Source organism: Tenebrio molitor, chromosome 1, assembly GCF_963966145.1.
Source record: "Tenebrio molitor chromosome 1, icTenMoli1.1, whole genome shotgun sequence".
NCBI lineage: Eukaryota > Metazoa > Arthropoda > Insecta > Coleoptera > Tenebrionidae > Tenebrio > Tenebrio molitor.
The window spans coordinates 8,926,936-8,946,326 of record NC_091046.1 but is presented as its reverse complement, the minus strand read 5'-3'; the positions used below and the strand labels follow the sequence as shown (position 1 = coordinate 8,946,326).

Below are 19,391 nucleotides of genomic sequence, written 5' to 3'. Positions count from 1 at the left end.
AAGTCCATAAAGGGTATATATGTATTACTACATAAAAGGTACCATAAACAGTCCATATCAATCTCTTTTGTGGATCGCCCAATTTAATAATAAATCATGGCAGAATTCTGCACTTTAACATCAAATTCCATTTATTTCAAAAACCGGTAATGTTTTCATGATCTTAATGACACTAAATTTTTCCTACATGTTTGAAAGGACTCTCAGTGAAAAATTGTGTAAATTAATGTATTTACCTAGCTGTTATTGAATTAAACCGAAATATTTACCTGTTTCAGTAAAAAATTTGAAATTTTTACAAAATGTTCTACAGCGATACATAATCATTCCTGAATTTTTTGAGAATTTTAAATCAATTAGAAGTAGGTGTTTTCCATCAATGCAATAACCAGTTAAAAGAACTCATGGGCTCTTGCCTCGCATATGACGTCAGACAGGACGTTCGGATGCGCGCTGGCATACCGTTGTAAGTGTATCGTGGACAGGGCGAGAGTAGCGAGGAGCAAAGGAAAGAGTGCAACAATATGTCTTATAAAACAGAAAAATTTTGTGGATTACACGTCCAGAAAATGTTTTGCGAGTTCTGGTGTTGTCGCCTCGGCTAGGCGCCTTGGCTACGCAATACCCCACTCACACTCCCAAAAATATCATTTTCTGGACTAGTGATCCAAATAACTATTGCAATGAGTTAGGTTCAGCTAAATTTTAAATTTTATTTTTTTAGATTTTAAACTGCTTTAAATTAAAGTGACTACCATTAGACATGAGACTAAAAAAAGAAACATCGAATTTTAGGCCTTATGCTTAAATATCAAATTTCAATTAATTAACAGGTGGACTATTACATGACTAAAAGAAAGAGAAACAAAGCAACAAGACCCTCTGGGCTTCACTAAGATTTGAGGTTATCACCTTGAGAAACAATGTCTCTTGTAGCGAATCACGCTCTACAAACACAAGTGGAAACGAACGAATATTTTGTACTTTTGTAGACTTAAAAATCAAAGGCAATCTCCAATAGTTCCCGACACTTATATCAGTGTTCATTTAAATTTATCCTCAAAGTTGGCGTTGAAGAGTCGATTGTGAACGCACAACGGATCACGGATCACGGATCAGCACACTTCAATCCGCAGAGTAAAAACACAAACAACGCAAAAAGTGAGGTTAGATTTAAACAGATCTTTCATTTGCAAGATACAACTGGAAGATGATACAGAAACGTCAAAATCTTTCGATTTGATAATAAATACTAAACCAAAAACAAAAAAAGTTTCCTCTGGAGTAATTCTGGCGGAGATGTAAGTTATGAAAAGATGTCCACTAAATGTCAGATCTGCATGCATAGCGGACAGGGCTACCTACGCATGTCATTTCTTTGCAGTAGTTAGTTGTCGACAAATTCAAATAATTTAATTCACATTTTCTTGTGTATTTGTGTTTAGATGATCAGTTTAATACATTCCTCTTAAGCTAAGTTCATAGTTATCACACCAGCAAACACGATGCTTCTAAGCAGGGGTGAGCCATCACATTTAGCGCAAACGGTATATTCGTAGATGGCCAATGGATTCTGCATTAGATAACCGTGGATAAAAGTAAAACAGTATTAACTGAATTTTGAATAAATATTTTATTTTGGCAATATCTAATTCATAAAATACTAGAAGCTGTAAAGATGAAAATATACCTGTACCATTCATTCCCATGACATTAATGAAACAAAACAACTCGACAAGGAAAAGGCAAAGGACATACGGTTGGCTTCAAAAAAAAACGGGAACTGTCAGAAAAATTTCTGTCAGATTTTATTAAATTTTTATAGTTTGAAACTGCCTTTTAGAATTTAGGTTAAAAAAACTGCACTTATGTGTCAGAAATACTACTGTCAAACAGACACAAATTGACAAATTAAATTTCCAATTCACATTAGGTCAAATTTCATTTCCCGTTTTTTTTTTGAAGCCAACTGTACAATGGTATGGTCATCTGTCCCCGATACCCCGGATGAGATAACCAATCGACGAGTACATTTTTTTTTTATTGTTGATTACTTACAAATAGTTCAATCATCACCCTCGTGATTTTTAAAAGAGTCTCTTCATTTCACATTAACTAAACCGAGTGATGATCAATTTTCAAAATCGTAAAAACTCCCCCGGAATTATCCCACGTTACTGAATCTCCTTCGCTACCATATTCGCTCGACCGAATCAAACCCCACAAAACTTGGAGCCGGAGAAAGCCGACATAAAAATCTGCTGACCACAACGCTGCGAAATTGCTACTTACTAGAAACCGTCACCTAACAACACTTTGTAATTTAAACCGCACTTACATGCAAATGAGTGTAGCTGTGAACAATAATTAGTACTTATTGCTGACCAGTAGTGTGTCGTAATTTGCATTTTCGGCGAGATTTTTACTTTTCTTATCGGGGTGGCACTAAATCACTATCATTTTTTTCTCGCATCGCGTGCCCCCGTTAACTAATAAATTTCAATATTTTTGCAATTTCCCCCTTAACGACCGTTTAAATTCAACCGTTCAAACATCCATAAATGTAATACGTTCACAACATCGCATTTCATAGCCGACGTATTGGTGCATATTTAATTCTTTTTCTTGTTTTACCACATGAGTCCGACGCAACACGAAACAAATACAAATTAAAGATCTGCATTTGCGGAGAGACTCTGCATACGGCCACAGATTCTATCAGCACCACTGACTTATGGGCCGAAGATGTTAAAAAAAGAGCATGATTTACATGGATCGTATAGCCATCCGATGTCATGACAGTCATATTTCGAGTTATCTTATTATTTATTGCCGCCGTGGTCATACAGCCAGAACGGAAAAACGAAAATAACAATAAAAAACGATAGAATATTATGTACTTCTGTTAAATTATGGCACGGTTACTGATGTATTATCAACAACACATAATTTATGCGCAATTTACTACAGCTTCTCACGTTATATCTAAGAGTGCGAGCGCGTCTCTTAAAAATAAATCTGTCAAATCACTTTTAAATTGAAACGAATAGTGGTACCAGTCAGAACGGAACGATATGAAAGAGTACTGTTGCGAAGCAACTCACAACAAATCACATCGATTTGTAGTAGTTTTTTGTAGCGGCTTGAAGGGTGTCAATTTCAATTATTTACAATAATCAATTCGTTTGCGAGTCGCTCGTTAGGCGCCGTTATTCACCACAACGTTCTTTCATAGGTACTGGCACATAGTAAATCCTCTCCGCGGGTTGTCAAGATTCGGTGCTATCTCCCTTGTCCATCTCCATTGTGTCGTACCAATAACATGAAGTAAATTGAAAAGATTATAAAATCAATTGCCTATCCGTCCGTACCACGTTGAGGTGACAGTGTGACAGTCATGCCCCCTGCAGTACCATCATCCCGACCGACGTTGCTATTCATTAATGGTACGCCGGACCGTGGGGGGTCGGGTCAAATATCGACTTTTCTATTTCCGCCACTTCCAACACATTTTTATTTTCTCACCGACACGAAATTCCAATTCCCGGTACCACTCCGCAATGGTGATAACTCCGAACCACCATGAATTATTCAAGGTTTATGAATTATTAACCCATTAAAAGGGACATTCCAAACCACCGAAAGTTTGCCAATTCAAATATGAAAAAACTGAATCGCAAATGTACCCAGAGTATAGCAAAATATGTTTGGTATTTCTCGAAATAACAGCTAAAAGCGTATTGCGGCCAAAATTCAAAGGAATCTAAAACAATGAACAATATAGAAGAGGGGGGTGTCTCCCTAGGGTTAACAGTTCATCGGTTTCGAATGTTGGTTACTACTCCGGTGGCGTACCTTCCCATGGTTAGCTGAAAGTGTACACAATGACGTTGACAATGACCACTTGAAAGTAAAAAACGCCGGCTCGACCCCACTAATTCCATTATTATACCTGGCCTGAAGTGTCTAGGAAGAAAATTAGTAGTTTACAAATGTAGCCATAACTGAATGGGCCAACAATCGAGAAAAGAACAATATCCACGTGCCTGCTAACAAGCCGAGACCTCTGATTATTGTCGAGAGGCTTCTTCAAAGCATAATGGCCACTTGAACGGATGGCATATCAATTAGGAGCGAAGATACGCCTAGCGGCACCATTTCGTAAAATTAATGTTAAACCAGTCAACAATAAAATATCAGCAACAACAAAGCAATAAAACCGAACGGTGAAATTCAACGTAGCGCAGACAACGATTTGTAATTAGGTAATAAATTTTATGGAGAACAAATGACGACAGGAATGCATGTAGACCAATAGCGCAAAAGCAATTTGTGAGAAACAAATTCAATGGGACATATACCCTCATGGGAGTTCTGCTGTCGACGTGACAACTGCAAACAAAAATTACAATTAGCATTTTCGCTACCGGTCACTCAAAACCCATTCTGAAGCGACTCCATTAATGAAACTCCACCATTCATCATCTCGTTGCCCTCCTTTATCTCTATCACTGTTGTCCTAATTGGTTTTTATCAACTTGTCGATATTTACGACGCGATCGATGTCGTAAATTGGCGATTGCCGTTTTTGGAAAAAGAAAAATATCGCTACTAAAAAATAAATTTAGAACGTCTCGTAAAAATACCGTGGGGCGATTAATAGACCATGACACGTTCCTCCAAGATCTTTAAAAATAACCGACGCATTAACACGCGAATTTGTTGATGGAAACAAATTTTGTTTAAATTAATCGACCGACACGATCTCCATCTGTTGCTATAAAAAATACCTTTCCATTTTATATTATGGGTTTACATTGTCCGATCTAAAACTAATTTATTAGAGCTGGCTTGTGTAATTTATGGTAATTTTTTTATTGTGCCGAATACCTAGATGGGAATTACGACGCAAAATTACAGAGGACTATATTGTTAACAACTGTAATAAAATTTAGAAACAAATATGCGCAGGAGGGTCCAAACAGAAAAATTCGAATTGGCTGTTAGCTTTCTAAGGCATTTAAAAAGATTATGAGCGTTCATTTTGCAATGGAAAACGTGTAAGTACCTTTTGTAATTTACAAAGTTCCTCTTCGATCGTAAAGATACAGTAACAACTTGTAGAAATCCAAATATCCCAGGATTAACTGTAAGCAAAGGCATTCACGATGAAGATTTATGACCAATAGATGTGTTATGGTATTTCCCTACTAAAATTTTCTGCATAAAAGCCCAAGGCTTATTGCATTCATTAGAAAGCTTAATTTTGCATTTTTGTTACTACAAATTCATCTCCACTTGCGAATTTGACGACTACGTTTTATACAGAATATTATCTAAACTCGGTGAAAAATAATTCAGAAAAAACTAAAAGACTCTGCACTTGAGACAATGTTGGTAACTGGAGTTTTTCCAATCCAACCCTTCTACGAAATGATGAATATGCTCTAATTACACCGAAACATCTCAATATTACCATTCCGGGGTGAAAAAATAGAAGTTGCTACAAACAACCTCCTACATTATAAGATTAAGAGAAAATCTCGTTTGCTGAGCATTTGTCAGACACTTTTAAAATAAGCTTTATTATAATCCGCAGGAAATGACCATCAAATTAGGTCTACTAAAAATTCTTCAAAAGATTATTTATATGGTTTCTTGAAAAGTATTTGCATTTCCTGTTTTAAGGTTGAGACGGTAGATAAGACTTCTTTTCGAGTCTTATGAGGCGATGAGAAGTGACTACCATTTTTAGTAAAATTCAAAACATGTCCAATATGAGTAGATCTAGTTACCCATTAAAATATGTCAACTCGTAGAAAACATCTAACTTTAAAAGAGAAAAGTGTAATGCTATTGTTATTGTAAAAATAGCAGAACAACACAATGTGGTACAATTTTTACAAAATGGAAATAATCAGCGATTGTTTGTTGTTGTTTTGAATGATTTGCTAGAAAAATTCCTTTTAAATAATTTGTGGTGAATAAGCAAGCGTCAACAAAGAAATTGAGCAAACTGAGCTTATCATTAAAGAAATGTCTTCAATAGTGTGTAATAATAGGGGAAAGTGATAAAAAAAAACGTTTGACAGTAATGTAAGAAAATTTATTTAGCAAAAAAGAAAAAGCTCTAGTAATTAGCAAATCTATCAAACCCAAATAATTTCACGGAATGGAAGATGGGGAATCATGCAGTTCTATGGAAATATCTAAATGGTTGGATAAACTAATAAGAAAAACGATGTCCAACAACAAAAACATGTTTTATTATTTACAGAAAACGTATCTACATCCACAGTTATAAATCACAAAAATCCCATTTTGTTTTCAGCGGCTCCAACGTTTCTGTAAATAAGATTTTTTTCAGGAAATCTGAATTTGATATGGACGTTATAATCTAATTAATTAATAAACAGGAGAGGAGCAACAGATTCTTCAATTTTAATTGAAGAAGGCAAAGACAACAAATGTCTCATCACACTGATAATATTGAACTGTCTTCTTGAAACAATTTGGAAAATAAAGGAGAAACTGAGAAGTTGAAAATTACTTTGACGCTTTTCACAAAATTTTACTAGAAGAAAATACAACTCTTGCCAACAATTTTTTTTTGTATTACATGCGATTATTCAACACTATTATAAAAACATCAATGACATTTTAAATTTTTACAAGAAACAGTAAACCAATGTCAAAACTTTTACAAATATTCCTAGAAAATTATATTTACATCTTATACAGTTCAGCTTTACAGAAGTTAGCATGGCCAAAAATTTTAACAATTCCTCGAAGTTTTGCAAACTTTTGATACTTCCGTATCGTTACTGTATAAATCTGCTATAAACAAAATAAACGATGAAAATGTGTGAACATTGTGTAAATTTATCACATGATAAAAAAATCATCAAAGCTATCCATATAAAAAAAAAACAAGACTCAGGATCTTGGCGTAATTCATGCAATTTTTACGTAAATACCTGTTATTAGAGAACTGTCAAATGGCCATCACAAAGCAATATTCAAGCAAAAATTGCTTAATGTCTAAAGTAAAAAACCATCTTGTAAAAATTGTAAAACACGCGGTGTTACTGTTTGGTGCTAAATAAAATACTAAATAACATTAATGACATTTTAAATAAGAATGTAGTCAACACACTAGCTTTTGTTTTTTATAGGCGACTTGAATAGCATTTTTTTGATCATATTGTAAATACATTAATTGTAATATCAATTAAAAAAATAAACAGAAGAAACTGTGTCACAATATAGGTCGACTACCTTAATTCCCACAAGTATTAAAATGCTAATATATTCCTAACTCAAACCTAGTTTCCTTCATAAGTTATACAGAAGTACCTTTTAAAAACCGAATTTTAGAATATGTAAAAATCTTACAGGTGTTATGTATAAAAAAGTTACAGCTGTAGCAATTGATTTGAATTTTTTCATCTATGCAGAATAGTTTTTAGAATAAAAAAAATAGGTCAGTAATAGTAGTTTATTTGACGAGTTTGTGTGTAAATTGGGCGTTTTTTGGCACGAGTGGGCCATTTTAAAACGTGAGTGAAACGAGAGGCCCACGAGTGCCAAAAAAGGCCCAATTTACACACGAACGAGTTGAATACAACGTTTTTTTGTTCGACGAGCCCCTTAAAGGCTCCAAATCGCTTAAAACCTTTAAAATTAGCTTGACGTTTCGTTTTGACAAGTTGTGACATTTATCAAAATCCGTTCACATAGGAGAAAATTCTCAAATTCTGACAGTGTCGAACAAAAAAGTAATATGTAGACGTGTTTATTATAGTAATATTATTTGTCAATCAATAATTAATTATTGATTCGTCATTATTAAAGTACAATCGGTATAGATGTGAATTGTCAGTGTCAAAGTTTTTAAAAATTCAGTGACTGTACCGCTAAAAAATGTATAGTCGTTTTCAACGACATCCGTGCTGTCAGTGTTATTTTTAATATGTTGGTGAAGATTGTACATACAAATTCATAACCAGGATTCAGAGTATAAGCAAATCCTGGTTAAAAAAATGTCAAACATGAAATTGAGGTTATGGTAAAAGAAAATTGCTATTTCGTCAAACATCAACAACAAATAATAAAATTCAGTCTTCAACATGGTGTAAAACATGGTTAAACTAGGTCATCCTCGGAATCCAAATCAGACTACATGTTTACTTTGATTTGTTTGAAATTATAGAAAATAATTTGAATTTGTTAATTTGCCGCGTCAAGCTTAATTGCCAAATTAGGAAATTCAAAATTACTAAACTGAAACAGCAAGTAATGCCAACATACTGTCATAGTGACAGCACGGATGTCATTGAAAACGACTATACAAAAATATTTACTGTTTTTGCTAAGATTACGTATGTCAAATGCTAAGAGTGAGGTTATACTCCAGAAAATGGAAAACGTTGTTAAAAGATTATAATAATTATTAAATTGCAATTCATTGTAGCAGTTAACCACCCACACTTTTTCTTTTGCGGAAAGCAATGTTCGTTTCTTTTGTGAACTAATTTTTCTTTCAATAAAATCTTCGAATTTATATACAGGGCAAGTCACATAAGGTTTATTTCTGAATTTATTTTGTACGCAACCAAGAATACTAATTACGCTGACCACTTGATACCACTTATAATGTGATTTTATTTAGTAATCCACGTAGGTATGTAATTTGGATAAAAATGTCAAAATGACAGTTGATGAATTTAATTTTTGATTTCATTAATCAGAACAGGAAAATGTCATTGTGACATTTTTAGCCAAAATACATACCTACGTTGATTACTAAATTAAATCACATTATAAATGGTATCAAGTAGTCAGCATCATTAGTATTTTTGGTTGCGTACAAAATAAATTAAGAAATAAGCCTTATGTGACTTGCCCTGTATAACTTGTATAAATCTACCTGTCACGTTTGACGATTGGCGCCAGAACAAAAACTTAAATTCAAAAATCCCGGGAAGAGCGCCTAGTAATTTTAGCTGATACCAACCAAACGTCATTTTGACAATTCACATCTATAACGATTTTACTTTAACTACATATATGCAAATAGTAAATACATAAAATCCATTCAAAAATCAAAAAACCACCACCTGTTGCTTTAGGTTGGTAAAATTTAAAAAACCCTAGGTAGATATTTTTTCATACTATGTTGGTAACTATAAAAAATTATGACATTTATTTGATTCAAGATAAAATTCAATTGCTTTGAATTCAGTTCATATTGTTTTATTAGCAGCATGTTTTCATTTATTTATTGATTCTTATTATTTTTACTTAAACATGCCCAGAAAAACAAGACATTTAATAAACACTTAACCGCAAAATTAAAATTCTCACCAAATTTTACACTAACAGCGTTGCCGATAGTAATTATCGAGGAAAATGCGACGTTGGTGGTTTTTTGATTTTTGAATGGACTTTATGTACAGTTAATTTCAAAATTATAGAGTACACCTCAAAAATCAAGAAATCGATGTATGTACTACACTTTTTTCCACATGTACAGATGCCTTTTTGAAATTTGAACTACATATATTTTTATATAGGTTAGGTAAGTTTGATAAAATAACATGTCACTGATATTTTATATACAATAGATACAATACTGGGCTGCCCTCCGATCGACCACCCTTCTTCTTATTTGGAAAGAACGAGCATTTTCTGGTTTTCGGTTAGATTAGGCATTTTGTTTGTTAAAATTGGCATTGATCATTGACAAAAAATGTATGATCTGTTTCAAAATCAAAAATCCACTAGCTGTTGAATTATGTTGGCAGAAAAAAGAAATCTCTAGAATAAGTTTCATTTTTTTGGGTTGGCCATCCCTCCCGCCATAATTTGACATTGAACTGTTGAGTTTATTTACGTAACGCAAAATAATTATTGTGTACAAAAAGGTGGTAGCTACCATATCATACCTTGTGAGTGAAATAATAAAATGAGAATAAAAAAACACGATGAACTACGACCAAAACGACTGTCCAACAGTTTTCTTTCATAACCCCACTTTTTTCTGACACTTGCAGACACACTAAAAACAAACGTTAGCGACGTTGTCGGTTGTATTTTCCAGGTAAAATGCAGTGTTGGTGGATTTTTGATTTTGAAACAGATTATAAGTGCATTTTACACTTTAGAAAATTAGGTATGCTCTATAATTTTGAAATTAACTGTACATATTTTTTTTTCACCACTCTGTAACATATTAAAAAATTCTTGAAAAAAATATCTTTTTGTGAATGACGAATGAAAATATTTTTGTTGGGCAAATTAAACGTGGTGCTACACAGAAAAAGCGATCGCGTCCAGTACAATTACTAATAATTCCCAACAAACCGGTGTAAATATAAATATTGCCCGGAATTCAATAAATTATCCACATTAATTCCGCGGGGGATCATCGCACAAATTAATTTCCCAAATGTAAATGACAAAACAACAAACGCTCGTATATAGAAACTGACACCGTTTTGAATAACTGCTGTAAAATTTTAATTCATTTCGTGTATGCGTATGAAAAGTTTATGATTTAGCGTTGTTTAATTCAAGTGGATGAATATTAGCCGGATAACAAGGGTGTTGAATATGTGGCGAATTTTTCCCGCGCGGCCTCTAAAGCTCCAGCCGGGGGCTGGGTTTTGGGGCAATCCGAAATTAGGTCCGAAGGGCGACCACCTCTTCGAATGAAAACATGACGTGAGCTCTCGAAAAACATGCACGGCCGCGGAATGCATAAAATGGGACGTATTTAACCAACGGGAAATGTTGCGAATCTCGACGGTTCATTATTAAAGCTGACAACTTTCGATTTACAAAATCCAAAAATGTAAATTATTCGGGGGTGGGAGGTGGAATACAAAGCAAAAGTACAAAGTGAGGTCCGAACTGTGATTCACGTAAAAAAACAGTTTTAGCTGTCCTTTTGAATTTCTACATGCACCAAACAGTAGAAGATAAAATTTTTAAATGTTAAAAATGGTTGTTAATAATTATGTAACTAATTATGTTTCTGGAACCAACTAATAGAAAATGGAGCAGTTTTCGTTTTGTTCCAAACTAGTTATTTTTTTTAGTGTTTGGTGAAGGGATATAATGATAACAAGTAATTTTCTACAAATTAAAATAGGCAACTCAAAATCATTTTGAGTTTCTTTTTAATGTAAAAATATAATTTATGCTCTAAGGGAATACCGGGTGCGGCAAGTTTTACTTCCACCCCAAGCTCGCAACTTCTAATTAACCAAACTTTGGTTCATGTACGTATATTTTTTTATGTTTCGATGTTAAATAAAGCTATAAATTTAAAAATGAATAATTTTAAACTAAATTTTCATTTTCTGATTTTTACACTGACGCATGAATTCACTCTCAATACTTATTTACAAAATTTAGGGAAAAAATATTAATTACATTTTTAATAAAATCCACTAGTGGATTATAAAATCAAAAATTGCGTTCATTTATGACCTGCGCAATTGAATCATGGTAAATTATGCGACAATGGGATTTGTTAGGAGCAGGCAGTGGTAGAGGTGTTGGATTCTCTCATGGGCTGTGACCTTGGAAATATATGCGCGAAGGCGGAGCGACAAACTTGTGAAAAATCTGTAACTGAAAACTGAAGACGTCGACTACTTTCAAATTCAAACACATACAAATAGCCTAAACTAATGTAACGAATGACGATGTTTTCCGGTCGGTTTGTAGTGCCCACTTGAGACTGATATTCGTCGTTTGCGCAGATTTGACTTATAGCCCATGAGAAAATCCAAGACATCTACCCTGAAATTGGGCTGGCTCGTTCCCATTTAATAGAGCTGTAAACTCAGGTTTCAAGAAGATAAATGCTCTTTTTGTTGGCAAATTATACCATTTTGAGATTGACTGTTTTGGAATATCAAAACCAAACCAAAAATGTTGATTGATTCACCTTCATTAAAACTTAATAATTAAATTAACACACTCTACTAGATACAAAAATCACAAAAACTGCTCCCACCATATGCATTAATGAAAAATTACAAAAAAAAAAATATATAATAAATTTGTGGGTAGAAGTTGCCCCTCCCGGTGCAGTCCTTCATACTAATAATTATGAAAATAACTTCACAAGGATATCGTTGCTACAACTAAAATAAATTACACATATTATTCATGGAAAAACTTGCGTTTTAAATACTTTTTAAAGCTAACCCCAAAGACAAGGTCCAGTCTTGGCCTCTCAGTGAAAGTAGACCTATTAGTCCGAATTAGAAGGTTTTGAAATCCGACACTTGTCACTCCGTTATGACAAAGCTATCATTTACCTTGCAGATCTACCTGTTCTGGGAAAGCTTCCTAAACCGAAAACGAGATAAGAGCCGAATCAAAACAAGCAATGAGGGAAAAATCCGGCTCCAGCGGGTCCTGTTTGAAACCTTCCAAGCACCCATTTTGCAAGCGTGAAAAGTGAACGGCAATTCGCCACAGGACGACAGATCGTCAAAATGTTGTCACGATGTTTAACATTTACAAGAGAACACGTTCTCCGGTTTCGATCTAACATTGTCCGTTGGACAAAACGCAAGTCACTTGACAGGCAATAATTGATATCATAAATACAACGGCCCATAGTGTTTCGTACGTCATTAGAATAAGATGGCCTAACCGGCACGTGGGTTCCCGTAAACTAATTTGTGATCGCAGCAGGGATAAACAAACACATCAGAAAATCTTAAATAACTCAATGACTGAACACATTCTTGCAATAGGGTCATTAGTCATTTTTTGATACGTTATCGGAGTGACTAGGTGTACTTTTAACGCTGATTACAACTAAAGGTACATCATTAAATATGCATCTCGCCCATGTTAGATTAAATTACGAACGAGCGGACTCCATTCGGATGACTTTTCCATTTGCACAACTCCCTTAGCCATACATCAATATGATTAGTTATCGGAATTTCTCGATACCGTTAATTGCGTCACAGAAATTAATTACTATCTAGAAACAATAAGTGTGGACCTTTTCTCGACCCAGTGTTCCACAAAACAACTAACGCACCCATAAGCTACAGTACTAATGAATCGTGAAGAAAGTCGAGTGGGTATTAATCAAACATTAAATTAGGTACTGCCAAATACTACAATACTGTCTGGAAAAATACACGATCTGATTGGCGGGATTAATTAAAATTTCCACGTTTCGACCCGGCAGGGGCCTCGTCAACTCTTCGAAACGTCAAATGACAAATTCCCTCACCTTATTCACTTTACTCCTTTCCGCAGACTTCGGCTGCTTCGGACTCAACTCGTCCTCCATCGAAGCCATCCTGTTAAATTTTTCCATCCTCTCCTTGACGCTAACCGTTTGCTTCTCATCACAATTATTCACATCTCCCCCGTTATTAATTTGTCTCGTCGGAGTCGACTCTTCATCCAGAGATTTTTGCCTGTCAGCGGCCTTCCGTCTCGGCGGCGCTTGCGGTGTCACATCTTGTGCTGACATGATGGAGCTTAATGACACGTTATCAAGGGAGTTTGTGGGAGTTACTGGGGGTGGCGGTCTGTAAGGCGGGGGCTGTCTGTGAGCAGGTGACTTTGAAGGGCTGCAGTCCGGCGAAACAGGAATTCCCAAGGAATTTCTAGGATCGCTCGGCGGAAACGCAGGCTGCGATAGCGTCGGCTTCGGCGACTCCAGATAGTTGTGATATTTCGTTTTTAACGTGAGGAATTTGTCGTCACCCTCGGTCTTGGTTTGTGCAAGAGTATTAACGTACTTCTTAAATTTGATTCTCGCGTCATCTGCAAAAAAAGACTGAATTTATGTGGCGGAGTTTCAAAAGACACTCACGAAACGGTATTGAAAAGTGTTGAAGCTAACTTTTTTATACTGCGAAGCGTTTGACGCGAAAATAAAGTCAACATTAATTACTGATTGCAACAGATAAAAATGTTTGTCCGTGTTATTAAACAAGAGATAAAAATATATTACGCCAGTGTTTATAGCTACAGTGATAAATCAGATTTGAGTAAAATTTCCATCTGGGGCTTTCGGAACTTATCTAGGTCGAAACACATCCTTCAAAAAAAGTCACAGCATTTCAACAAATAGGTAGATAGGAGTCATCACGAAGACTACTTGTTGACTAGTAGTTATCATAACCTCAATGTTGCATGCTAAATTTACCAGAGTGTAATCTCCTCTTTACTAGGGCTTACCAAAATATGTACAATTGCTAAAAGTGCTCCAAAGTCATTCACTTCCCAACAAACATAATTTTAAACAATTTCTAATTACATTTACACAATACACATTTTTTTATTCAATGTTAACACTTATTTCGCAATTTGCCGCAGTAGTAATAACTATAACAATTCTTGTTTGCAATAATTACGTTAGTAAAATTTCACAGACTTAATAAACTTGCAGTCCTTGACAAACATTTCCAAGTCCATTAAAAATGTTCTATTTGTTTTAGTAATAAAAATCTGAGGAGAATTTTGTATTGTTCTGTATTCATTTAACAGTGCCATTTTGGAAAAACACCGTTAGTGAAGTCAACTTGCGTGATCAGAGTACAAAAATCACTGATTATTTTAATCTAGAAGTTTCTCAAGATTGGTGATTCATGCTGCTATCACAATTCCCAACTCAAATCACGTTTTCAATACAGAAAGCCCCATTTTTTCAAAATGTTAATCACTAACAAAAAATTTAAATGAGTGGTGTACATTTTCACTTTAATTAGAGCCAACCAACATTAACGAAATCATTAGTACTTAATTAACACCGAGAATGTTGGGTAATTAGTACATCATTATCATTATCAATAGCACCAAATAAATGTAATCAAGCCAAAGTATTTTGTTGATAGATAACCACACTTACCTGGCAAGTTACGCGGCCAGGTTGGCAAAAAACTATTGGACGACTATTTAGAATCGTAAAATTGGATTATTCATGCAAAAAATACGTTGCATTATGTAAAAAACATTAAAACCGATTTGAATGCCACAGGTTGTTGTCATAACCTTAACGTAAACAAACCTCTAAAACAGCGTTGCCGTGCGCAAACGGGGACATGTTTCGTTACCTTTGGTTGCGGGATCGGTTAAGTATTCCTTAAAGTGATGTACGAGTTCACGGTTTTTAACTACATTTCCATTTTCTTTAAAATAATCGTAAATTTGTTCTAACGTCAAATTACTGGTTGCCATGATGCCGCACGTACTGTCATGCTGACGCTCAAAATCACTAGACGCCAAGGTGAGCGGCAGGGTCGCCAACCTTCGACGACTTGAAAAATGCCGCGAAGAGGTCGCTCGATAACGGACGCTCGAATTTGAACCTTAGCTCGCTTGTCTTATTGCTGAAGCTATTAACATTACAAATAAGCGAGTTGAAATACGATTCTAACGTTTTAATTTAACACAGGCTTGTCGTAAACGTAAATAATTCAAATTTTAACTAAACTACGTCTATTATGCAGATTTTGTGTGGTACAGCTTTTATCTTTAATTAAAAATCTATTTTTTGGGCTTGAAGATTTTATGATTTATGTTCATTTCTTTTCCTACGTATCTTGCAAAATAATCTCTCTGAATTTAACCACATATTTAACTAAGCATAAACCGTAAAGAAGTGTTTCGTCTCGTATGAACGGTATAAATTGTTGGACAAAGCATAGTTGGTGGTTTGCTTAAACCACATGTTGACTTACTAGTTGAAAATATATGGTTTCATAAGGGACGGTTGAAAACAAGTGTAAGATGTATGATTACTGTATAATTAAATAGACATGATTTGTAATTGTTAAATCAAAATGTATATAATTTTCCGTGTCATTATCATAAATAAAATATCTTGACACTTACAAACACCTTGTGTAAATAAGAATTATCATTACCGGAAGTTATATTTACCATACACCTGGACGTTGGGATTTTTTTAAGCTGCCATGAAAGTTACTTGTCAAGTTGTCAAATAAAATAACATGTAAGTCGGCACGTCTTAAAAGGAACATCACACTTACTGACCTATTGACTAGTTTTGTGTTTATTTCATTAAAATAATATTAGCAAAACACAAAATTTTAAGACAGGAATCCGAACCCGATTCGCTTATTTTCTGAAGGGAAGCTTCGTTGAATAATAAGATTCTTTTGAACAAAAATCAGCTTTGTAGTATTTCTGGTTTAACTGGAAGTTACCCCAACTTTACATTTTTTAAAGTTCTCGGTAAGTGTTCTGAATAGACACGATAAACTCTTCGTAAAACAAAAAACTAGTTTCATTATTAGCTCATAAAATCAAATGTGTAAATAAAATATTATAAATTGATTCTTACCATTCGACTGACTGTTTTTCCATTGATATAGAAGTACGTGAAAATCGTTTTTATGTTTTAAATAGCCATAAATGTTTTCAATTAGGTTCTAAAAGAACGTAATCAAAATGACAAATTTAATATTAAAGTGTTTACTTTAGTACGTTAAGTCAAATTAAATGATTCAATGGTACAACAGATTGCTGAATTGATTGGCGAGTTTTCAACTAAAAATGCAATTTAAAAAAACTCGAAAACGTTCATTTAAAATAATTTGCACAACAGTTGATTAAAAAATATGATATTCAATATTTTCGTAATTATAAATAAAAATAAATTTCTTATTAGAAGTCATGTTTTTATATTTAATTAATGTTAATTAAATGAAACATATTTTTATTTTAATATCGTTATAATGAAAGTACTAATGAATGTTGCGTTAACAGTCTCTTCTTGCATATGATAAGACTGATAAGGATAAACTGTATTAATTCATTTTATATGGAAACTTGAAGAATACCTACTAAAAAATCGACATCTAATATAAACATTAATAACAATTAATTAAAATATAATGAAATAAGTTATAATTAATCAATTTAGTATGTATATAAGATTTTTGGTTTACAATACAAAATTTTCCGATAATAATGCGCAATAAGTCGGTTTCTGATGACATTAATGAAATCGAATACTTCTTTTGCACCATGGGCCTAAGGTTTCAAAAGCTGAACCTTTAAATACCTTTAAATGTAATTTGACGAAATAATTGAACTATATTTGCTATGTTTGCGTTTGCAAGCCATTTCAGTGGCAAAACCTGAAACTTCAGAAGTTTTCAAAACGTAACTATCTGCAAGTGTATCTACAATAGTAACGTCCCAAACTAAAGGTTGACCTTTAATCCATGGTACTAAAGTCATCCCATCTGGGCCTTTTCCATCATCCCAAGACAGGCCGTTTGGTTCTAAGGTTGAATTAACATGAATAGAAGTCAAAGACCGGTTGATAATAGAATTAATTTCAGTGTGTCTGGAAAATCTACCACTGCTTTTTGAACAACTTAGACCGTGGATGCCAATTTCGTCAACTTTCGCATTGCATTTGCAAATATGAGGTGTACAAAGATTACAACTCAATCTTAAACCAATACAGACTTGGAAGGAAGTGTTATCTAAAAGAGTACCAATATTAGGAGAAGGTATTGCATGTAATCAAGATCCTGATTCTCTGCATTGCAAAGCCTTAAAACGAGTCTCTAGGTGAATTAAAGATTAAGTCATTGGCAATTATTCCTTTGATATTAATATTATCCCAATTCTTCTAAAATTGTGGGATTGTTGGTTTTTCGTTCTCATTTTCTACACCCCAGACTGCTAAAGCTTCATCATAATGATGAATAATAAGCTCATTTATCATTTGAATGTAGTAATAAAGAAACAAGCTTTTTAACCCCATTAATTGAAGATAGGAAAGCAGGGAGGCAAATATCGGAATTGCGGAATTCCCAGCCCACCAAATCTAATCGGTAAAGTGGACTGATACCATGGTAAATCAGTTAAACGCAAGCTAAGTATTCTCTTTAAAGAAGAATCAATTGAATTTTCAAAATGGAGTTGTTCTTAATAAAAACTTAAATTTTGGTATGAAAAGACAGTTCTTGATTGAAGTATAAGCCACGTGTCTGCTAAGGAGCTCAGCTTTATTTAAAAGATTTTCAACTGTAATTATAGTTTTTTCGACAGTGTTTTTGAAACCTTGATCAAAGATTGGAGAGCCTAAAAGAGATACACCTTCTCGGTCACAAATACCTGGTGCTAAATTTTGAAATTCCTTTATGACTTTTAAATCTGTGTCTCCAGAACAGCAAAAGATCTCTCATTTGTTAAAGTTTAATTCAAGGCCAATTTCCCGGGATAAATTGATAACTTTCTTAAAGTCGGATAAAACTACTTCTGGGTAATCAGCTAAGGTTCCATCATCTAAATACCAAATATTCAGTTGAGAATCCAAAGATAAAATAATTGGTTGAATGGCAAGACTAAAAATCTCCTTGCTGGGCTCCAACAGAAGAAGAAATTAAATGATTACCGAAAAATAAAGCTGAAGGATTTCTATAGCATTGATTAAAATATTAGATCAGATATAATAATTTTATTGAAAAGCAATTTTAACAAAACACCTATTAATAGTTGTTAAATAAGGAAAAATTGCAAATAAACAATAATTAAGACATGCACTCTTGTTGTTACGTAGTACCAGGTATAGTTAGTTTGGTTACCACGGCGAATTAAGTTATTATGTTAATTATAATTATGAATTTTTATTTGCAGAATAGAAATTATCTGTTCAGGTTTTGATCCCAGTTATTGCAATACTAAAATGAAGATGAACACTGTTGGGAAGTACTAACGATTAAAGTAAAATAAAAATTGAAATGACCATAATTATAAACTTAATTAAGAAGCCACGATTCTCTATCTATAGGTGTACCTAGTTATAAAAAAGTAATAATAGGTAATAATATATTATGTATGGAAGATAACATAAATTCTTATGCTGTTGCAATAACACTACCCTGCGAACTAAGATTTTGTGATTATTGCGTCAATCAAATTCTGAGATGTTAATGTTTTATTTATAATGGCTGCCATTAAAGACTGACTTACAAATCAAGAATTATTAATTTGATGGTTAATTATTGATTAACTAGGAACAGTAATTTATGTTACGTTTGTTCGGTGTTTCTTTTTCTTTTATGAATTGAGCAATCAATTCTTCAAAAATATTGACTTTTTATAATCAATCGAGATCTGAGAGGCAGTAAAATGCTTCTGCAAAAAAATTTTGTAGTGGCGAAAAATCCATAACGATATGTGGTTAAAGTTCTACAGCCTTCTACATACAGCGTAGAAAAAAATCTACCCAATTAAGTTAACTTAAAATAAGTAACTACTGAGGCAATTTTATGAATCGTTAATCAGAATCTAGATGAATTTCTTGATAGATTTGCGCGGTGGAAAAAATTGCATGCAACACTTTCATTTGGAGA

General features: G+C 33.8%; 1 protein-coding gene across 3 annotated transcripts in view; it reads right to left on the bottom strand.

The window, feature by feature from the left end:
• LOC138141470 (ankyrin repeat domain-containing protein SOWAHA-like) overlaps positions 1 to 15,269 on the bottom strand; it is a 67,569-nt gene extending 52,300 nt beyond the window's left edge. For 2 of the 3 annotated variants that reach the window (XM_069062214.1, XM_069062286.1), the window contains exons 1-2: positions 15,108 to 15,269; positions 13,274 to 13,815 (exon numbers count right to left, since the gene is read on the bottom strand). In XM_069062214.1, the coding sequence (XP_068918315.1) occupies positions 13,274 to 13,815; positions 15,108 to 15,231 (666 nt within the window). In that variant the 5' untranslated portion in view covers positions 15,232 to 15,269. Of the gene's footprint in view, positions 1 to 6,244; positions 6,346 to 13,273; positions 13,816 to 15,107 lie in introns of those variants that run through there. The other variant, XM_069062342.1, reaches the window with a different exon arrangement.
• Between the last annotated feature and the right edge of the window lie 4,122 nt (positions 15,270 to 19,391).